At 44.5% G+C, this 16,779-nt stretch overlaps 1 protein-coding gene and 1 long non-coding RNA gene across 7 annotated transcripts in view; one reads left to right on the forward strand and one right to left on the reverse strand.

Annotated features, from left to right (window-relative positions):
- Window positions 1–378: 378 nt before the first annotated feature.
- The window catches only part of RHOJ (ras homolog family member J), a 55,328-nt gene continuing 38,927 nt past the window's right edge, over window positions 379–16,779 (forward strand). The window contains exon 1 of the mRNA XM_026114053.2: window positions 379–1,238. Within this exon, the coding sequence (XP_025969838.1) occupies window positions 1,061–1,238 (178 nt within the window). The 5' untranslated portion in view covers window positions 379–1,060. The remainder of the gene's footprint in view (window positions 1,239–16,779) is intronic.
- The window catches only part of LOC112991516 (uncharacterized), a 46,174-nt gene continuing 36,300 nt past the window's right edge, over window positions 6,906–16,779 (reverse strand). For 5 of the 6 annotated variants that reach the window (XR_010389288.1, XR_010389291.1, XR_010389290.1 and 2 more), the window contains 5 exons: window positions 16,444–16,621; window positions 14,507–14,603; window positions 13,981–14,143; window positions 12,824–12,945; window positions 6,906–12,635 (listed from right to left, as the gene is read on the reverse strand). This is a non-coding gene — a long non-coding RNA (uncharacterized LOC112991516). The remainder of the gene's footprint in view (window positions 12,636–12,823; window positions 12,946–13,980; window positions 14,144–14,506; window positions 14,604–16,443; window positions 16,622–16,779) is intronic. The other variant, XR_010389289.1, reaches the window with a different exon arrangement.

Here is a 16,779-nt window from a genome sequence, read left to right on the forward strand (position 1 = left end):
TTTTTCTTTTTTTGGGTGGATGAGGGGGAAGTGTAAGGGATACTTTCTGAATATGTGACTTGAAGAATCAATGATTTAGTATTTTTAACCACGTTTTTTTAAGTGCTATAGATGCAGAGCAAGTTCAAGTTAAATGATACCTACCCACTATGCCTTCAGCCTGCCTTTCTGCCTCCCCCATCACCCTCCCAGGCGTAAGAAAACCCCTATCCCAAGACACTCCGAGGAGAAGACGCCTGGGAAGAGCAGGTAACCCTGCGACGACCGCGCAGCTCACAGCCTCGCCGCACGCCGCTCAGCCATTTAGGTCCAATACCCACGTCTTTGGCAGCGTTCGCCTTGCAGAAATCCTGCTCCCGGGCGTCCCTGCCGGAGAGCAGCTCCAGCGCGGGATGGAGCAGGAAGCCTAAAACTTCAGTCTGCAGAGGGACCTCTAGTGTTTTTCTTTCTCGGCGTCCTGGCAGAGTTCCCCCGAAGTACAAATACACACAGAGCTCCCATTGTTCGCAGCCCTTCACAAGCCCACTGATCCTAATATGGAATTCAGCAGGAAACCCATGATTTCCTGACACACAGCAAGCTGGAGAAAGAAAGGAAAAACTCCATTAAAAACCTCCAGGCTTTCCTCCATGTTAGAAATGAAATGGAAAATGGAGTGGATTTAGCAGGAATCCCTGAATCCTGCGGCCAAGCCGGAGGACGGGAGAAGCGAGTCAAAGCCGCAGGCTGCTGATATTTTTTAAGTTGCAATAGAGACTGAGAACTCTGGGGCAGGATGAGGATTTCCTGACTGGGGCTCACAAGAACGGACAAATCACTTTTTTTTTTTTTTTTATCGCTACTCCTCTCTCTATATATATTTAATTTATTCACCTCGATGATTCTCTTGACTGCTCTGGTAATTGTTAGAAGCGGCTGTGACAGCCTGGAAACATTAGTATGATTTCCTGAGTTAGAGATTCCCCCCCCCACCTCCAAACTCAGGAAAAGTCAATACAATCGCACTTCATTTTTCCTTCATGTGCACTTGGAAGTCCTGGGAGCAGCAGCAGCAGCAAGAATGAACTGCAAGGAAGAAGATGACAACTGCACTGACGGCAGCAGCAACAACACCAAGAAGATGTTAAAATGCGTGGTGGTTGGGGACGGCGCAGTTGGGAAGACTTGTTTGCTGATGAGCTACGCCAACGACGCTTTCCCCGAGGAGTACGTGCCCACCGTATTTGACCACTATGCAGGTAAGAAAGTGCTTTCAAAGAAATTTACTGACGAGCTGCAGAAGGGCCAGGTGGGCACTAAAGGAAGATCAAGGGCAGAAGAGGACAGTTCAGAGGGGACGCATGGGTTACTTCTCACCCGGGAATATGATTCAGGCCTGGACCAGGGCCAGACAGCTTAGATGGCAGCTCATACAATTGGGGCAATGCAGGATTTATTCAGAGAACTTATTCGTTTGCTTCCAATTTTTGTTTTGTTTGTGGCGAATAAGCAGCGTTAGAGACACAGTTAAATCCGCTGGATTTTACAGACAACAAATATCATTCAACCTCCACCAGTTTATACTCAGCTGCCTGGTTTGTTTATAAATTACAAAGTTTTGAACTTTGTTATTTGAACTGATGTTACTATAAAGATGATAGATATACATAAAAATTTACATTTTTGGTCACCTTCTGCCTCATGGCAAATGATGCCTGCATCACAATGCTTATATCCTACTTAAGGAATAATCTTTGAGAAAACCAGCATAGACTGTTTCAGTGCTGTCAGAGTAATAACTCTCTCTCCTTTCAGAGATGTTTGCTACTACATTTATAAATAGAATTTAATATTATAGCTTGACTGTGAGAAAAGCAGAGCTGGTGATTGATTTGAGTACTTTATAGTGAGGGAATTTGTCATAGAACAAAAAAAAATGAACATTACACAGAACATAAATGGTGTTCATGGCATCACTGTGCAAAACAGACCCACATATTAAGTACAATATTCGCAGGCCTCTTTCTGTAGCAGTTACTTACTTTACCTAGCTGTGTCTGAAGTTATCATGTGGATGGTGTGATATGCTAAAACTCTTGCTCAGACTGCCGTTTATCACAGACTCTGCTGTTTTTCTTATCTCACTGTTCCTTAGGTTTACAGTTGTTGTTGTTTATAAGATCCCCGGAAAGCAGGGTTTAGAAGCACTGGAAAACTCATTGCTTATCTTGCAGCAGCAGTTGGAGTTTTCCCTCATTCTCTCCCCACCTCCTTAAAAACTGGATTTTCATGGCGTGGCTTATCATAGATTTGGTATTCTGTAATGGGAAAATCTCTGTTTTCACTCTGGCTTCATGTCAGGTTTAGCAGATGAACTGGCCAAACAAGAAAGCTGTGTAATTGCAGCATCTGACCCATGGAAATGTGATGACCTTTTGCTCCGCAAGTGTGGGCAGCGTCACTGCGAGATGCAAGCAGCGCTCTTTCCTCTGCCCTTCCCACCATATAGATTAGGCGGCCGTTTTAGAAAAAGTCTTTACCCAGATAAGACATTAAAAAAAAAAAAAGATGTAAACAAGTACTTCCACAAGCAAAAGAAAAAAAAAAGAAAAAAAAGGAAAAATCTGTGGATTTGTGTGTTATATGCCAGTAGCCCCCATTTTGCTGGGATAACCCGAGTTCTGCTTCCTCCTGGCAGCCTTGCACCCCAGACCCCCATCCTCGCACTCTCCTGTGCCCCACAAATATCACCACATATGGAGACACCCATATGATAGCCGGTACCGAGCCGTGTGTTTGTTGACCGGGTGGGTTAGGTGCACGCGCTGGGGGAGTGTACACACGCACGTGCCGGTGCCAGCACTCAGCGAGGGCATCACGCCGCGTTTCCCTCCTCTACACAGCCACAGGTGACTTGCAGAGTCTGGCTTTGACTTCTTTTCCTCTCTCTACAAGGTGGTAGAAACTGCCAGAGGGTTCAAAAGTTGCTGAGGGAGAGGGGGGCTGAGAGAAGGACAGGCAGATGAAGAGCATCACTGTATAATCCTCATTTCTGTAGTGTGCCAGGTAAAAGCAGTATGTATTTACTTTCAAACAAAGCTACTTTTTCATGATCTGAAGATTTTGACCTTTCAAATATCTCCAGCTATCATTTGCTTCTTTACCTATTACAGCCCACTGATAGAAAGTAACGATGCTTTTAACGAGAAAGTTCAGAAAGATAAGGGGGGAAAAATAGCATATTAACTGCTATTCTGAGACAAATCCTATCCAACTCCAGCAGTTGCTAAAGCTAGCCTTGATCAGAAATGCAGTTTCCATTCTTTGGGCAGTGCTAGCACTTCTAAATCAACCCACTACAAAGCAGCGCCCAGATTTGAGGTGCGGAAATGATTTCTGGAGCAGAGTGCCAGAAGAAACAGTTTACATAATAACAAAATATTATATGGCATAGGATAGCACATAGCCTACTAAAACACTTTAATGTAGTGTGGATATTGAGAGAGGGAAGAATTCACCTGAGGTATGCTTACCTCCAAACTCATAGCCTTTAGGATATACTGTGGCAATGGCACCTTCCACTTCTACGCGCACGGCAGCCCTTCGCAATAGGGGTGGCAGCGTGGGGGGCCACCGGGCACCGGCACATGGAGGAGGGCCCTGCACGTGGGCAATTCTTGCAAAGTAGTTGAGGATCTGCAGAGTCACCCTCAAATTCACCCCGCTGAACTGGTGCGTCTGCCCCCGCCAAAGCGGACCATTTCAGCTTTCCCCATTCGGTGCTGAAAACACTCAAAAGCGGTTTATTGCTGCAGATTTTAACAGAGCCGCAGCTTCCATTGGAGGTTTTTGAGCCGGGCGCTGTTAGCAGGAGTGGTGTGTTAGCACAACGCTTCCTCTTGCCTCATAGGGTTGCAACCCAATTGCGAGTCCCAGGGTATTTACCAATTTCCTTCTTTCTAATGGAAAAAAAGGGGGGAGGGAGAAAGCGTTAAAACCCAGCGATTCCAGCTGTGATCTCAGCACGTTTCACACTGCTGTGACGCCACTGGCTTGAGGGAGACAGTGATGCTATCCAGCACAGGATCGGGACGCGCTCCAAAGGCACGGCTGTCGTGGCCAAGGTGTTAACCATTCAAGGCCCCGCGTCGCCAAAAGCATCAGTTTGCTCTTGCTGAGCTGCAGCTTTTTAGCTGCCAGCCTGGGGCAGGTTTGCACAGCCCAGCTGAAGCAGATGAACGTGCCGACAAGGGCGACCCGGAGGAGGCAACCAGCATTTCAGAGGGCTGAGCTCCAACAAGCCTTATATTTGTACCATATTTCTCCATTGCTTTTCACATGAAAGGGCTTGAAACCACTTTATAAAATTTGGGCCCATTCTGCCTCTGGGAAAACCAATGGCAATATATGGATTTTACATAGGGAAGGAAGATTTTATCATTATTTACCACTCAGCTATAGCAATGTCCGCAACAAAAAGGCGGCTGGTGTTTCACCGTGTGAGTGGCTCCACCACGCAAAAGCCCAAACTAACTATCAGTTCCATGCTAATAATACTCTACCACGGATTTCACCAGCAGCCCACAAAAGTGAATTTGTACAAGGTCTGCTGCTGGGGTTGGGCTGCGATGGATACAGAGTAGAGTCAGAGGCAATGCCAGACAGATGGGGAAGGTGAATTTATTATTTGGCTATTGAACTGGGCTCTTCTGTTGGATGCAGGGAGGTTTACGAGTCTGTTTATTTCTCAAGGCGTTTTGAAGAAGTTTTGCTGGACACCAGAGACCTGGGTAGGTTTCCTTACTCTGGTGAGATTCCAAGTCCCATACCGAAAGGTTTTAGCCACTAAGTAAATGGCTATTTCTGGTGCAGGCGAACCAAAATGCTATCCTAGTGACAAACAGGATATCACTGGCAATAACTGTAACAATAGGGACTGTTTGGATAGTGGGTAGCTGTTTTAACATGCCATTCCATCTTTTGAACATCAAATGCTGATTTTTTTCCGTGAGCAAAGGTCTCTCAGTCAGGGCAACTTGTATTGTGTCTGACTATGTGAGGTTATAAATGTTTAACTAGGGCTGAGGTTGTACCAACAAAAAATTCAATTAGACAGACACTAAGCATCTCTTTTGATATTCATGTAGCCAAAAAAATCCCAGCACTTCTTTGCATGAAATTTATTCACCTCAAAATTCATACTCAAATGTGCCTTTGTTTTTCTGTTCAAAAATCTCAGCCTATTGGGGAGCAGAACCAGTGCCATGGGAATCATTTAGCCTGCTGCACAGAATGAAGTGAATGACCTCTTTAGTTGGGTAGGCTGAAGTCTAACGAGAAGGTGGTGGTAAGTCTCAAACTGCCTAGTTTAGGCACTGCACATAGGTGAATGTCATACCAACAGCTTCAGGAGCCTGACTTGCATCGGTGGTAAATGAGAGAGAGGTGACCACCTCCAAAGGAGAAGTGCCAAGCATCTGAATCAACGGCTTAAAGTAGACGGCATGAATATGTCCCTCCTTCCCCTCATGTGTCAGCGCAAACGGGTGAACATTTATAAATAGTGAATCCATTTGAAAAAAATTAGCAGTGGCATGTGATCAGCTAATGAAGAGCATACAGAACAGTTCAGCCATGACCAGAGCTCTGTAAATTAAAAGCAATATGGAAGACCACAGCCATTAATTACTGTTAGCAGGCAGACTCTTTACTCTTTAGTGACGATTCACGCTAATCTGCCTGACTTTGTGCTGGAGCGGGCTGGAGCGCTCAGCGGTCTCACAGAGCAGCGATCCTTGCTGGCCAGGACCTTGCTGGCCAGGCGAGTCCCACAGCTCCTTCCTGCAGAGCCTTTGCCCGGTGCCTCCGTGAGCACAGGAGCCGTACGGCCACTCCTGCCCCAAGGGGTTGGCTTGTGCCAACACAAATCCATAAATCCCTTATATCCTGCCCACAGGACACAGCACTGATACAACCTCCATTTCTGGGGTGCTCCCAAAGGAGAGGTGGTTGGAAGTGGGCTGCTGCCTTCCAGGGGCCGTGTCCAGCACTGGCCTTCCTCAGCCGAGGAGGAAGGCTGGGACAGTCGGGACAGGACACGCACCCCCAGCAGCCACAGATTGAGCAACCTCCCCTTGCAGCTCTCCCCGCGGGGGAGGAACCTCCGGCTGAGACGCGGCAGAAACCAGATGGGAGCCGTAACTTCCCAAACTTCTCCAGTTACAGGCACAAGAGCACATCTGTCCACACTTCTGATGTGCTAGTTACTTTAAATTGATTGCTAATGCTTTATGCGGGCACACTGGTTTAAACTCGCCTCTATTTGCCATGGCGTGCAAGCAATGACCTAAACCACATACCAGCACTTTTCTCCCCCCCATTGAAACTTTTGTAGCCAAGAAGAGGCTGCCCAAGGAGATTTTCGGTTTCTGCATGGATACTTCAGTGGAAGCCTCCATACCACCATGCTCTTGAGGCAGTGGTCTCCTGTGAGCAGGCCTGCTAGCGTATTACGGAAATCCTTCATGCAACGCATTTGGGGTTGTTAAACTGAAATAGCTATAAATAGCAGTGAGAGTGAGCTGTGATGTTTATTTGAATGGATGTTTGCAGTGGGTTTTTTCCTTTTAATGTTTGCCCAATTTTGATCATACAGATCTGAACTTTATCCTTGAGACAGGAAAGCACTGACTCTTTTAAAGTCTGGCTCTTTCGATCAGCAGCCATGGAATGCGTATGTTCATTTTGTCTCTCGGGAGCTAAAAGGACTCCTCTACCAATCTGGTATCATCAGGATAAACCAGGGATAGCTCCTAAAACATTCGAGGTTCAACACAACAGAAACCAATTAGTGCAATTCAGAGGTTTTCGTGGCTGTCTTTCTAGAAGACGAAGTTTAGAGAAACAGTAATTCTCAGGCTCCCCACAGAAGGTTTAATTCTATGTCCTGTGCCACCTAGGAAGTCAGAGGAGATCTAATGATCCTCAGTCTTTGTCAGATCAAGGAAGGCCAGACAGTCTTTATACCAAAAAGGTAGGTTTTTTTCTGGATCACCATGGATATTCCACATTCTGATGAAACAGGCACCGTATGCACTCTTCAGCGACTTCAGACCTTTTCCTTATGAAGGTGTTTTACAGTATGAAAACAGTTGAGCTAACTATTTCTCCTCTCTCTCTTCCTCACACGCATCCCTTTATTGTCCTGGGGGTGCCCAGTCCCCGCGCAGGCTGCGGAGGCAGAGGTGGCTACCTGCTTTGCGACCCTCTGCTGATGGCAGATTATTTCCGCAGCCGTGCTCTGAGTGCTGCGGCAATGTGACAATGCGGCAGGGCGAATAACATTCAAAAAGTCAAAAAGACAGACACAGGGAACAAGCAAAGTACAGTGGACATGAGGAAAAACAGCGACAGGAATGAGAGAAGTAGATGAAGCATCCACATTACTTTATTCAGATATACCCAGCCCAAATCCCACCTCAGCCCCCCTGCCTACTGTTTCCTATTAGCTACATGGTGTTTGAAGGGCAACAGGAAACACTAAGAACACTAAACAAGGGGTTGGTTAGACCATTTGAAAGCGGGTCCACGTGTCTTGCTGGTTCAGGTGTAGAATGGTCGTTTTTAGACGGCAACCACAGTCTTGAGGGAATGGGTTGGAAAAGTGAGAAAGTCAAAAGGGGTAAACAGAAATATTTCTTTGCATAGTGTGTGATTAACCCAAAGGACTTATCACTATGTGGAAGTTACTAAGAAGGAAATTTTAACAAGGTTTGTAAAAAAAGGGAGTTGCGCCAAATATCAGAGAGATCAAGTGGTATCCTAGGCTAGAAAAAAAACTTCTGTAAGTGATACTAAAATGTGAGCCAACACCACCTTCTGTTAGAGGCCAGGATACAACCTGAATGAGATGTGATGAGAGGCAAATTGTCTTAAATGCCTCCTGCTACATTAGAGATGGAGAGTTGACTACCTAGGCTGTGAGTCTGGCACAATCCAGCCCTCTTGTTTTCAGATAATGCTGTAGAAAGGGATTTTCTGGAGTGAACCCTATGATATATGGATAGGCAAACAGATTTGCAAATTTTGTTTCTGCAGCAATGGGTTGCTGAGAAGGCGACACGGAAGGATTTGTCTGAGAATGTGAAAAGAGTTAACTGTGGCTGTGATGAGAAAACACACTCTTCTCCACCGCCCCATGACCCTCTGTCTTAATTTTTGCCTTCCCCTTCTTATCAGCTTAATGTTTTAGGAGGTGACATCAGCAGAGGAAACCAAAACTGAAACTGTGGCCTCTGGCCCTCAAAGGACAATCTCTACAGCTCAAACTAAAAACACATCCACTATCTTAAAAGCAATAATTGACTCAGTCTGTACGGCCAGCCGTCCTCCTCATGTGGCAAAACCATGTACAGGTGATGCCGGATGCAGTGCGCGTTGCCAGCCAGCCAGATTCCTTGGGCAGAAGCCCCACATGAAGGAAAGAAAAACAAAAACACAGCACAAATGTCTAAACAACCCAAACTCCTAGTTGTGCACAAACCTCTTCATTCCTGCAGGATGTGGCAGGGCTTTTACTCACTGAGTCACCGTCATGACGGCTTAGTTACTGATTCAGACAAAGCAAAATGCCTCCCATAAAACTTCCTTCTCATTTTCTGTTTTCTTGATAAACTTTGATACAGATGTCTGTATTAGTGAAACACATCGGTGCTCCCATGTATTATTGTGTGTATTTTGCTCAGCAGGTAGTGCCTTTCCTATGTTCTAACTTTCCAATTGTTATGGCCAGATCTATTGACATCATGGAAATGGCAAGGGATGAGGAAGAGCAAACATATTTCCTTCAATTGTTCTGTTAAGACAAAGTCATTAAACAATAATGACATCTCCTGTCAAATTATTATTTATCTTTGTAATGAAAAAATAATCCAAGTTATTATATTTCTAGCCCACTTTTAAGAGCGAACACGCACTTATCAGTGTCCTGTTGGATATATTGTTCTTGTATCCCATGCTACAGGGCTTCCAGCTAAGTCAGGGAATAAGATAGTGAAGAATGAAAGCTTTATGGATTGTCTCCCCAAGTTTTGTCCTGATACGCATTGGATAAATTCTAGACTAGAATTATGAAGGGGTATTCACCCCTCCTTTTTCCACAAATAAAATCAGGGATTTTTTAAAAAATAATGTCTAATAATTAAAAGCTGAAAAAAGTGAATTTATCCAATTTACTGCCCAAGCATTATTCCCATTCAAACTCAGAACCCAAGACAAGCCGCACTACCAGCAGCAGGCAGATGGCTTGGCTGAATGGAGGGACTGGACCACATGTGCTACTTTCACATGTGCAAAACTGCTCAAGTGCTGTTGTTAATCAGCCAGTGAATTTCCCACATACCCAGGTGGACAGCAAAGCTCTCCCAGAGCTGAAAAAGCATCATTGCACCTTGTTGCAATCCCAGGCACCATCCATCATGCCTCAGCAGTCCCAGAGATACAGCCAGGGGAGTGTAGCATGAGGGAGCACAGTTCGACCATGTGGTTGCTATCACCCTTGGCTAAAATTGCTGCAGATCTCATTAGGCAGTGATAGTTTTCCCTTAGTATTTGTTCTGCAGCATAAATATTCATAGATTTATGACTAAGAGCAAAATCTTCTTGTTAAACAGATATCACTGTGGGCATGGAGTCGTCATACGGCAGTAGGCAAGAGGGCTTGGAAGAGTCCTCGGGGTTACAGCGCAGTCCAAACCTCGTGGCTCTTTTGCTGGAGAGTGGTGCCTCAGCGAGCCCCCACAGCCAAATCAGTGCACATGGGATCAGAGGGAAGGGGAAGGCTTGAAAGACTGTGACGGCCCAATGTTTCACCTGGCACAAAACCAATTCCCCAGACTTAGCGTTGGTCTGGTGCACCAACAAATTCAGCTGTGTGCTTGGCCCGGGGTTGCCTTTCTGCCTCGGGGACTGGCACAGCAGTGATTCCACAAATACGTAACGCACAGACCAGCCGCTGGGAGAGAGGAGACTGGAAAAACCATTCACCAGCCGGAGAAGCGCCGAGAAAAAAAAAATCCTCCCGAAGGAGGGAGGGGGGCAGCTGTAAAAATATTCCAAAGCATAGTGGCACAGAAGACACAGGGAGGAGGGCGATGGCTTGGGAGCAGAAGGGAGAAGTGTTGTACCCCAGCATTGTACCAGCAGGTTCCCTCCTCTACCCTGGTCCAGAATAGGATATCAGTGTGTCAGGAAAACAGCAGTCTAAATGATGAGCCCGAGAGCCAGTGCTCAGGCATCTGGAGTGAGAGGGTTAAAGAGGGACTGTGCAGAGGGGCTGGACAGAAAGGTCCTGCCACAGTGCAGGAGGACGCCTGAGATGACTCACTAAAGCTCCTTTCCAACCCCTGCAGTTCTGAGGAGATGAAGGCTACGTCTTTTATGAAAGATTCTCTGGCAAAGACATTCAGCTATAACTTTGAAGTAATGATATTAACAGTATCTGCTAATGCTCCGCTTTCTATAGACCTTATGGAAAAGAACAGCTTCAGCAATGAGTGGGAAAACATATATTTTCAAACATAACATTAATTTTTGTCCCTTGGGAGATGGGACAAAAAGAGCATCTATTTACAATAATAACGCTGCTTTGCTGAGAACAGACTGTAAGGAAAATCCCATAAGGTTGGAAAATGTGTTTTAAGTTCATAAACTGTCTCATGCTCCAGTTCCCAAGCGGGCAGTCGGCCAGCTGCTATGAGCAATTCTGTCCTGAAAGGCCAGGCCTGCCGTGACTCGGACACTGCCTATTTCGGAGCAATCTCAGCGGCCCCATTTCAGAACCAGCTAGTTTACCTCGGCGTGTTTTCCTCCGATAGCCAGGAATAGGCCGAAGGTCCTGTTCTAACTTTCGGGGCCCGGTTACTTGAGGCTCCTTCCATAAGCAGTGCTGCTGTGGTGGCAACGAGCAGCAGAAACACAGAGACCTGGTTTCCCCTTTTCATTTAAGAGGTGACATGTTTCCGATGGGGGACGTCAGCTCTGGAACAAGCTCCGTACATTGTTCCACTGACATACGCCTTCCAAGACCATCTATTTTGCAATATATAATTCAAGCGGTGGCTTGCGGAAGAGGAGAAGAGCCCCAGGGCTTCCTGTTGTCCATTCAAGCTCTCATAACAACGGTGCCATTGACAGGTTTGGATGTATGGTCCCAGTCCCCCATGGACTCCATAGGGGCACACCAACCTCACTGAGGGTTCAGGGCCTATCTGCGGAGTTAGATATTTTGTGATTGAGTATTTATTTTTAGTTAGCTAGAACTTCACATAGACCTTTTTAACTATACCAAAACACAAAGAACACTACAGAATTGTTTGTAATTTCTTTTCTGTCTAATTCCATTTTTGCTTTCTGCAAACTTGCCATTAAAATTTCCAACAAATGTGTGAACAAAACCTAGAAGGACATTTGTATGTTGTCATTTAAGCTTTTAGAGAGGCCCTTTACCTTCGTAGTGCTGCCCTTGCTTTCTGCTATCTTTGTAACCAGTAAATCTCAAAAATCAAGTACAATTCTCTTTGCTTCACTGCCTTCTAGTTACTGCTCAGAATAATTTTTAGCTCATCCCAGGAGCATAAAGGGAGTAACATCATTCATTAAAAACATGTACTTGTAATACAGCTTTAAGAAAGCAGTTTTCCAGGAACACCATCCATGCAAACAGGATCAAAATTATTATTAAAGGGACAGCTCATATTTCAAAAAATGTATAGCTAACCTGCCAGAAACCAGGCCTTGCAGAAGAACTCCAAATTAGCTGAACTAGTTCATAATATCATTAATATGTAGAATTTCCCTTGCCATGCACAGAATTATTTTGTGACTGAGAGTGCCGCTTGGAGTTCTGCTGGGAATTCACCTAAACCATTGAGTTGTTTGGTTCAGATCCAGAGGGGTGAGGTTGTTGTGGTTCTTGTTATTTCAATATTTTTAAGTGTTAAGTGCATTTTTCTCCCTCTATGCTCCCTCCTGGGAAACTGCTAAAATGGTGAAATAATTCATTCTTCCATTATTTGTATCATATTGCCCAATTTATTTCTTTTCCTGTAAAGAGCTTCTTGTAGCAATACCATACATCCCTCCTGATGCTTCTAAGGAAGTAAGAAGCAGCAGAGACTGTAAATGCCGAATGAGGTCCCAAATCTGAATTAATGTTTGACAGAGGAAAACCATGCCAAGAAAATGGTGGAACGAGAATAACTTGTGTTGTCTCCATATGGTCCTCCCAACTGGGTTTCTCTGCCCCTGCCCTCTATTTAAATGCATGAACATGAGCAATTAAAACCCAAATCCTTTAACAATTTTGCAGGGAAAATAAAGTTTTGAGACTGTGCACAATGGGGTGGAAACTCCTGAGGGCAGAGGGGAATCTGTCCCTGAGTGAACATTCACAGTATGCCATGGTGTACAGCATGGGACACTTCATACAAACGTGATGTGACTAGAAAACACCTTATATCTTGCATGACATGAAGTCCTTCCAGCTCTTGATTCCCTTCCTCCAGTTCCCTCCATCCTTCAGAATGAATAGCTGCATTTCCTTTTCTGGACATTTATTTTCCATGTTGCTTCTTTCTGAAGGAATAAGGTCTTCCCACCTGATGTTAAGGAAAAAGAGAGACAACTACTCTGTATAAAGCCTGCATGGGTGCACCGCAGGGTGCGGGGCTGGCCAACACACGTATGGGTCCCGCAGGGCCATCTCTCAGCAAGCTGGGTCCAAAACCAAACCACAGACATACCATGCATAGTGGCTGCCCCACAAGGACCGAGTGATAATTATTACCGTGGTGTGGCCAACTCCTCCAATTTCTGCAGCACTAGCTGGGGTTGCAGCTGGTCAGGGCACGGCAACAGATGTTCCTTCCTTCTCAGAGATGCCAACTCTGCCCAGTAGAAAATGCCATCCTGGAGGAGGAAAGGCCAAATAGCAGCCAGACAGGGCTTTACAGGACTCCAGCAGGACCACCCCACAGTGACCACTAGAGCAATCCAGCAACCCTGTGGTTCCACCTCTTTCCTGGCATACCTCTGCCACAGCACACCAGAGAAACATTATTTAATCATAGCACCTTGTGCATAAGCTGGGGAAGGTCAAGGCACTAATGAGCTGCAAGAGAAACAAGAAAAGACCAAAAAAAAAAAAGAGGAGGGTGGGAAGCAAATGAGCATCCTTAGAGGATGGAGGGAAAAGGTACATTAAAAAAAATCCATAAACCATAAAACAACTGATTTGTAACAATTATGTTTTAGGGGATATGACTCATGATTTTGAAGTTTTGGGGTTAGCAGAAGTTCTGGCTAAACATTTTTAACAAGCTATCCCACGAGGAGAAAATGCTGATTCATCAAAGTTGAAACATTTTTTAAATATTTTGAAGGCCAGATTCTTGAGGTCCAGGGCACTCTGGTTGTTTCTGACAGTGCAGCAAGAAAGACCTAAATTGAAAACATAATATCTGAAGGTTTTGTTTTCATTCCATTGTAAAATGAAAGCAAATCGTAAAACCTCAGAAGTTGTCACAGAGCTGAATTATCATCCCCTGGCCAGTTCTAGTTGGTTGCTGTTATCATCCATTTTACAGTTATTATGTTGTAATCATTGTTATCCAAAGGCAGGCTTCCTCCCACTTCCACTAAAAGAAATGCTTGTGCAACAAAGACAAATTTTCCTAGGAAAACGCTTCAGATAGGATGAGTTCAGGTATGGTTTTACTTTCTCTCAATATGAAGAGATGTAATGGTGATAGGAGAGGCTGACAATCCTTACAAGTCTTGGCAAACCAGGGCAGTGCTTAGGAAAAGGGAAAACAGCCTTTGAACCAAGTGCCATTACTTTTGTTTTAAATCTGCCTGGTATATGCTACCTACAGGGTTTTTTTCTCCTCTTCTCCTCTGATGACCTTCTGTTTTACTGTCCAATAAATTCACATTTCTACTTACCAAGACCACATAGATTTTATTTCCAGGAGAAAGAAGTTAGCGAAAGTGTCTCTGAAAGGTTTTCAGAGCTCAGCCTCTCTCTGTGACATGCAGTCTTGCTCCAGAGAACAGTCTCCACAGTCAGTGACGTGGGAACAGGGATTTCGGCTGCGATTCCCAGTGTCTGTGGACGGAAGTGTCACGTTCTAATGATGCTGTTTATAGAGTATGGAGGAAATATGAAGTAAAGGGCCTGATATGGAGCACATGCCAGATTAAATTAGGAAGAACACCATTGTAGCAAGGGGAATTAGGTTGTGTGCAATTAGTGTGAGCTTGGAAATCAACCTATATCCCCACTTCCAAGCGCACTTACTGTGGGGTTACTTTCACAGTCCCCTCATGTAGCTGCCTGTCTTTTATCTGTCATGTTAACAGCAAGGATGGAAAGGGCTCACTCCATTAGCCCGAAGCTAAAATAGCAGCCTGTCCTTCCCACGAGCGTCTCAGCAGAGGGCTCAGGGTTGTGTTCCCTACTGTGCCTTACCTCCGACATAAGGAAGTTCATCTGGAGTACCTGTGAGGCACACTGGATTTCAGCTCTCCTGCACGGGCAACCCTCCTTAACACGCTCCCACTGTGAGCTGCCAAGCAAGAATAAAAACAGAGTCATCAGAAGCAATGAGAAATCACTACCGACAGTTCCTAATGGATTTTCTTCCTAGAATAGCTAGAAGTATATCCGGAAAGACGCTGGGTTCATTTCCCAGGGGGAGTGGTGGGTGTGAGTAACTATAATTAGATATATTCTCTATTAGTTGTAAATATTTTTGCTTGTTGCCATAATACATAACTTTTAGTCTTACGATCTTCAGTATGAGGAAATCTTGGTAAACACATTTTGATACTGAAAAATGGAGCAAGTAGTTTTTAGGCAATCCCGTTCAACACTCATGCAAATTGCCAGGTTTAACTGCTTTTGGACGAATCGTAGAGCTGTGGCTAAACAAATATGAGCCAAAGGAGAACCTTGAAGTGAAGGAATGTGTTGACTATAATAAAAGATCAATAAAATAAGTGAAGGAAGCAGATAATTTCCTTCACATATTTCTATGCAAACTGCTAATTTCCTAAGAAATCAGATAGAAGTAAATCATGACACACAACAGATAATTTCTCAAGAAACAAGATCAATTTTCCCTTATATATTGGCAGGAGATGCAAGGAAATGTTTATATATTCATGCTTGTGTAATTTATTTTTGTCAAGGAAAGACTTATTAGATTACAAAGAAGCTATATGTTTGGGGATTTTTCTCTAAATTTCCTTCTTTTCTATAATTTTTTAAGTTTATCAGTTTACATAAGAAGTTAGAGAAGTGCCTATAGTTCCCACTTCAGGGAATTTTCATCCAGTCATTTGCACGGATGCATGCTGTTAAATAAAGACAACGACCCAAATGCCATTCACCGTTGCACTGATGCAACCCCAGTTAATTACTGGGGGTAATAAACGAGCTTTTTTTCCCTCCTTTTTTTAATAGTATGTACAGAAGAGAAAGAGGTTGATCAGCAGAGGAATGTATATGGCATTCCAGCACAGGGCCAGGGCCTGGCTGCTCCGTGCCCTGCACGGGACAGTGGGCAGCAAATGTTCTGGAGCAACCACCAGCACTAGGACAATAAAAAACTCTGATTAAAAAACATTCCAGAAGAGAGAACTCAGGAGATAAAAGGTGAGAATGGGCCTCAAAAGCAAAATGGTGCCACCCCTGCTTTTCTCCTTGCATACCAATTTTCAAAAATCTCCTATATATCTCCTCAGACAAAAGCAGCTCCACCATAATCCCAGCAAGGGCTGGAGTTCAACAGCAACAATAGGAGAGAACAGTAACAGGAACCAGAAAGTCAGAGCAGATCAGACAAAATAAACACCAACTTGAAAAAAACATGCAAAGCCCAGAATGAAGCTGCATCTTGGAATTCACACTATACAACAGTCACTTCTGGGGTAGCACAGGTATAGCTGGCTAGGAGACTTTTCTCTCTTGTCTGGGCACCTCTGCTCTAGCTGTGGCCGGATGTCAGGGTGTGGAAAATCTTCTCTTTCTTCCTCATCAAAAAATTTAGGTTGGAATTTTTTAAAGGCACCATGTGGGCACCCATTCACATTCAACAGGAGTTTTGAAAAGAAGTCCTTCGGGTTCCCTTCCTCATTTTTATTCCCAGGAGGTTCAAATCCACCCTTTCAACTTCCTGAACTGCTGAAGGTTCCTCATTCTTCCATAACCCACAGGCTTAGTCGTAGACATTAGGGTCTCTTTTGCAGCATTGCAGAGAGCCCATCCCTCAGCATGCATCCCATTACTTTACAAAATGGCTTGCCTAGATGCTCATTAAACCTTTGGCTACCGAAATATAGGCGCTAAGCAGGAGTCTCGGTGTGAGAGATTTTAGGAGCTGTAGAAGATGACATTAGACTTACCGCAATTTTTGCAGTCACCCATTTGGAGGAAAGACCACAAATTCCCTTAGCTCAACAAAAATATATGGTAACTGGGTGATGATCACTGACAATAGCAGTACAATGGACGCACTCCAGATGACTCTTCAACATCCGCTGGGATTTATATCCACCAATTGACAGATGGGAAACTTCAGTTCTGAAAAAAAGATCTATGGGCTGAGTTTACACTAAGGTAGCAAAGACCAGAATTTCTCTCTATTTGTTTGTCATCTTGCTACTTCTAGAAATACCTCCCTCTGCCCTCTTGGAACACCAGGGTATATATTTCCCAGACATGTAGCTAGTTTTAAAAGA

The sequence above is a fragment of the Dromaius novaehollandiae genome, chromosome 5 (genome assembly GCF_036370855.1).
Source record: "Dromaius novaehollandiae isolate bDroNov1 chromosome 5, bDroNov1.hap1, whole genome shotgun sequence".
Lineage (NCBI taxonomy): Eukaryota > Metazoa > Chordata > Aves > Casuariiformes > Dromaiidae > Dromaius > Dromaius novaehollandiae.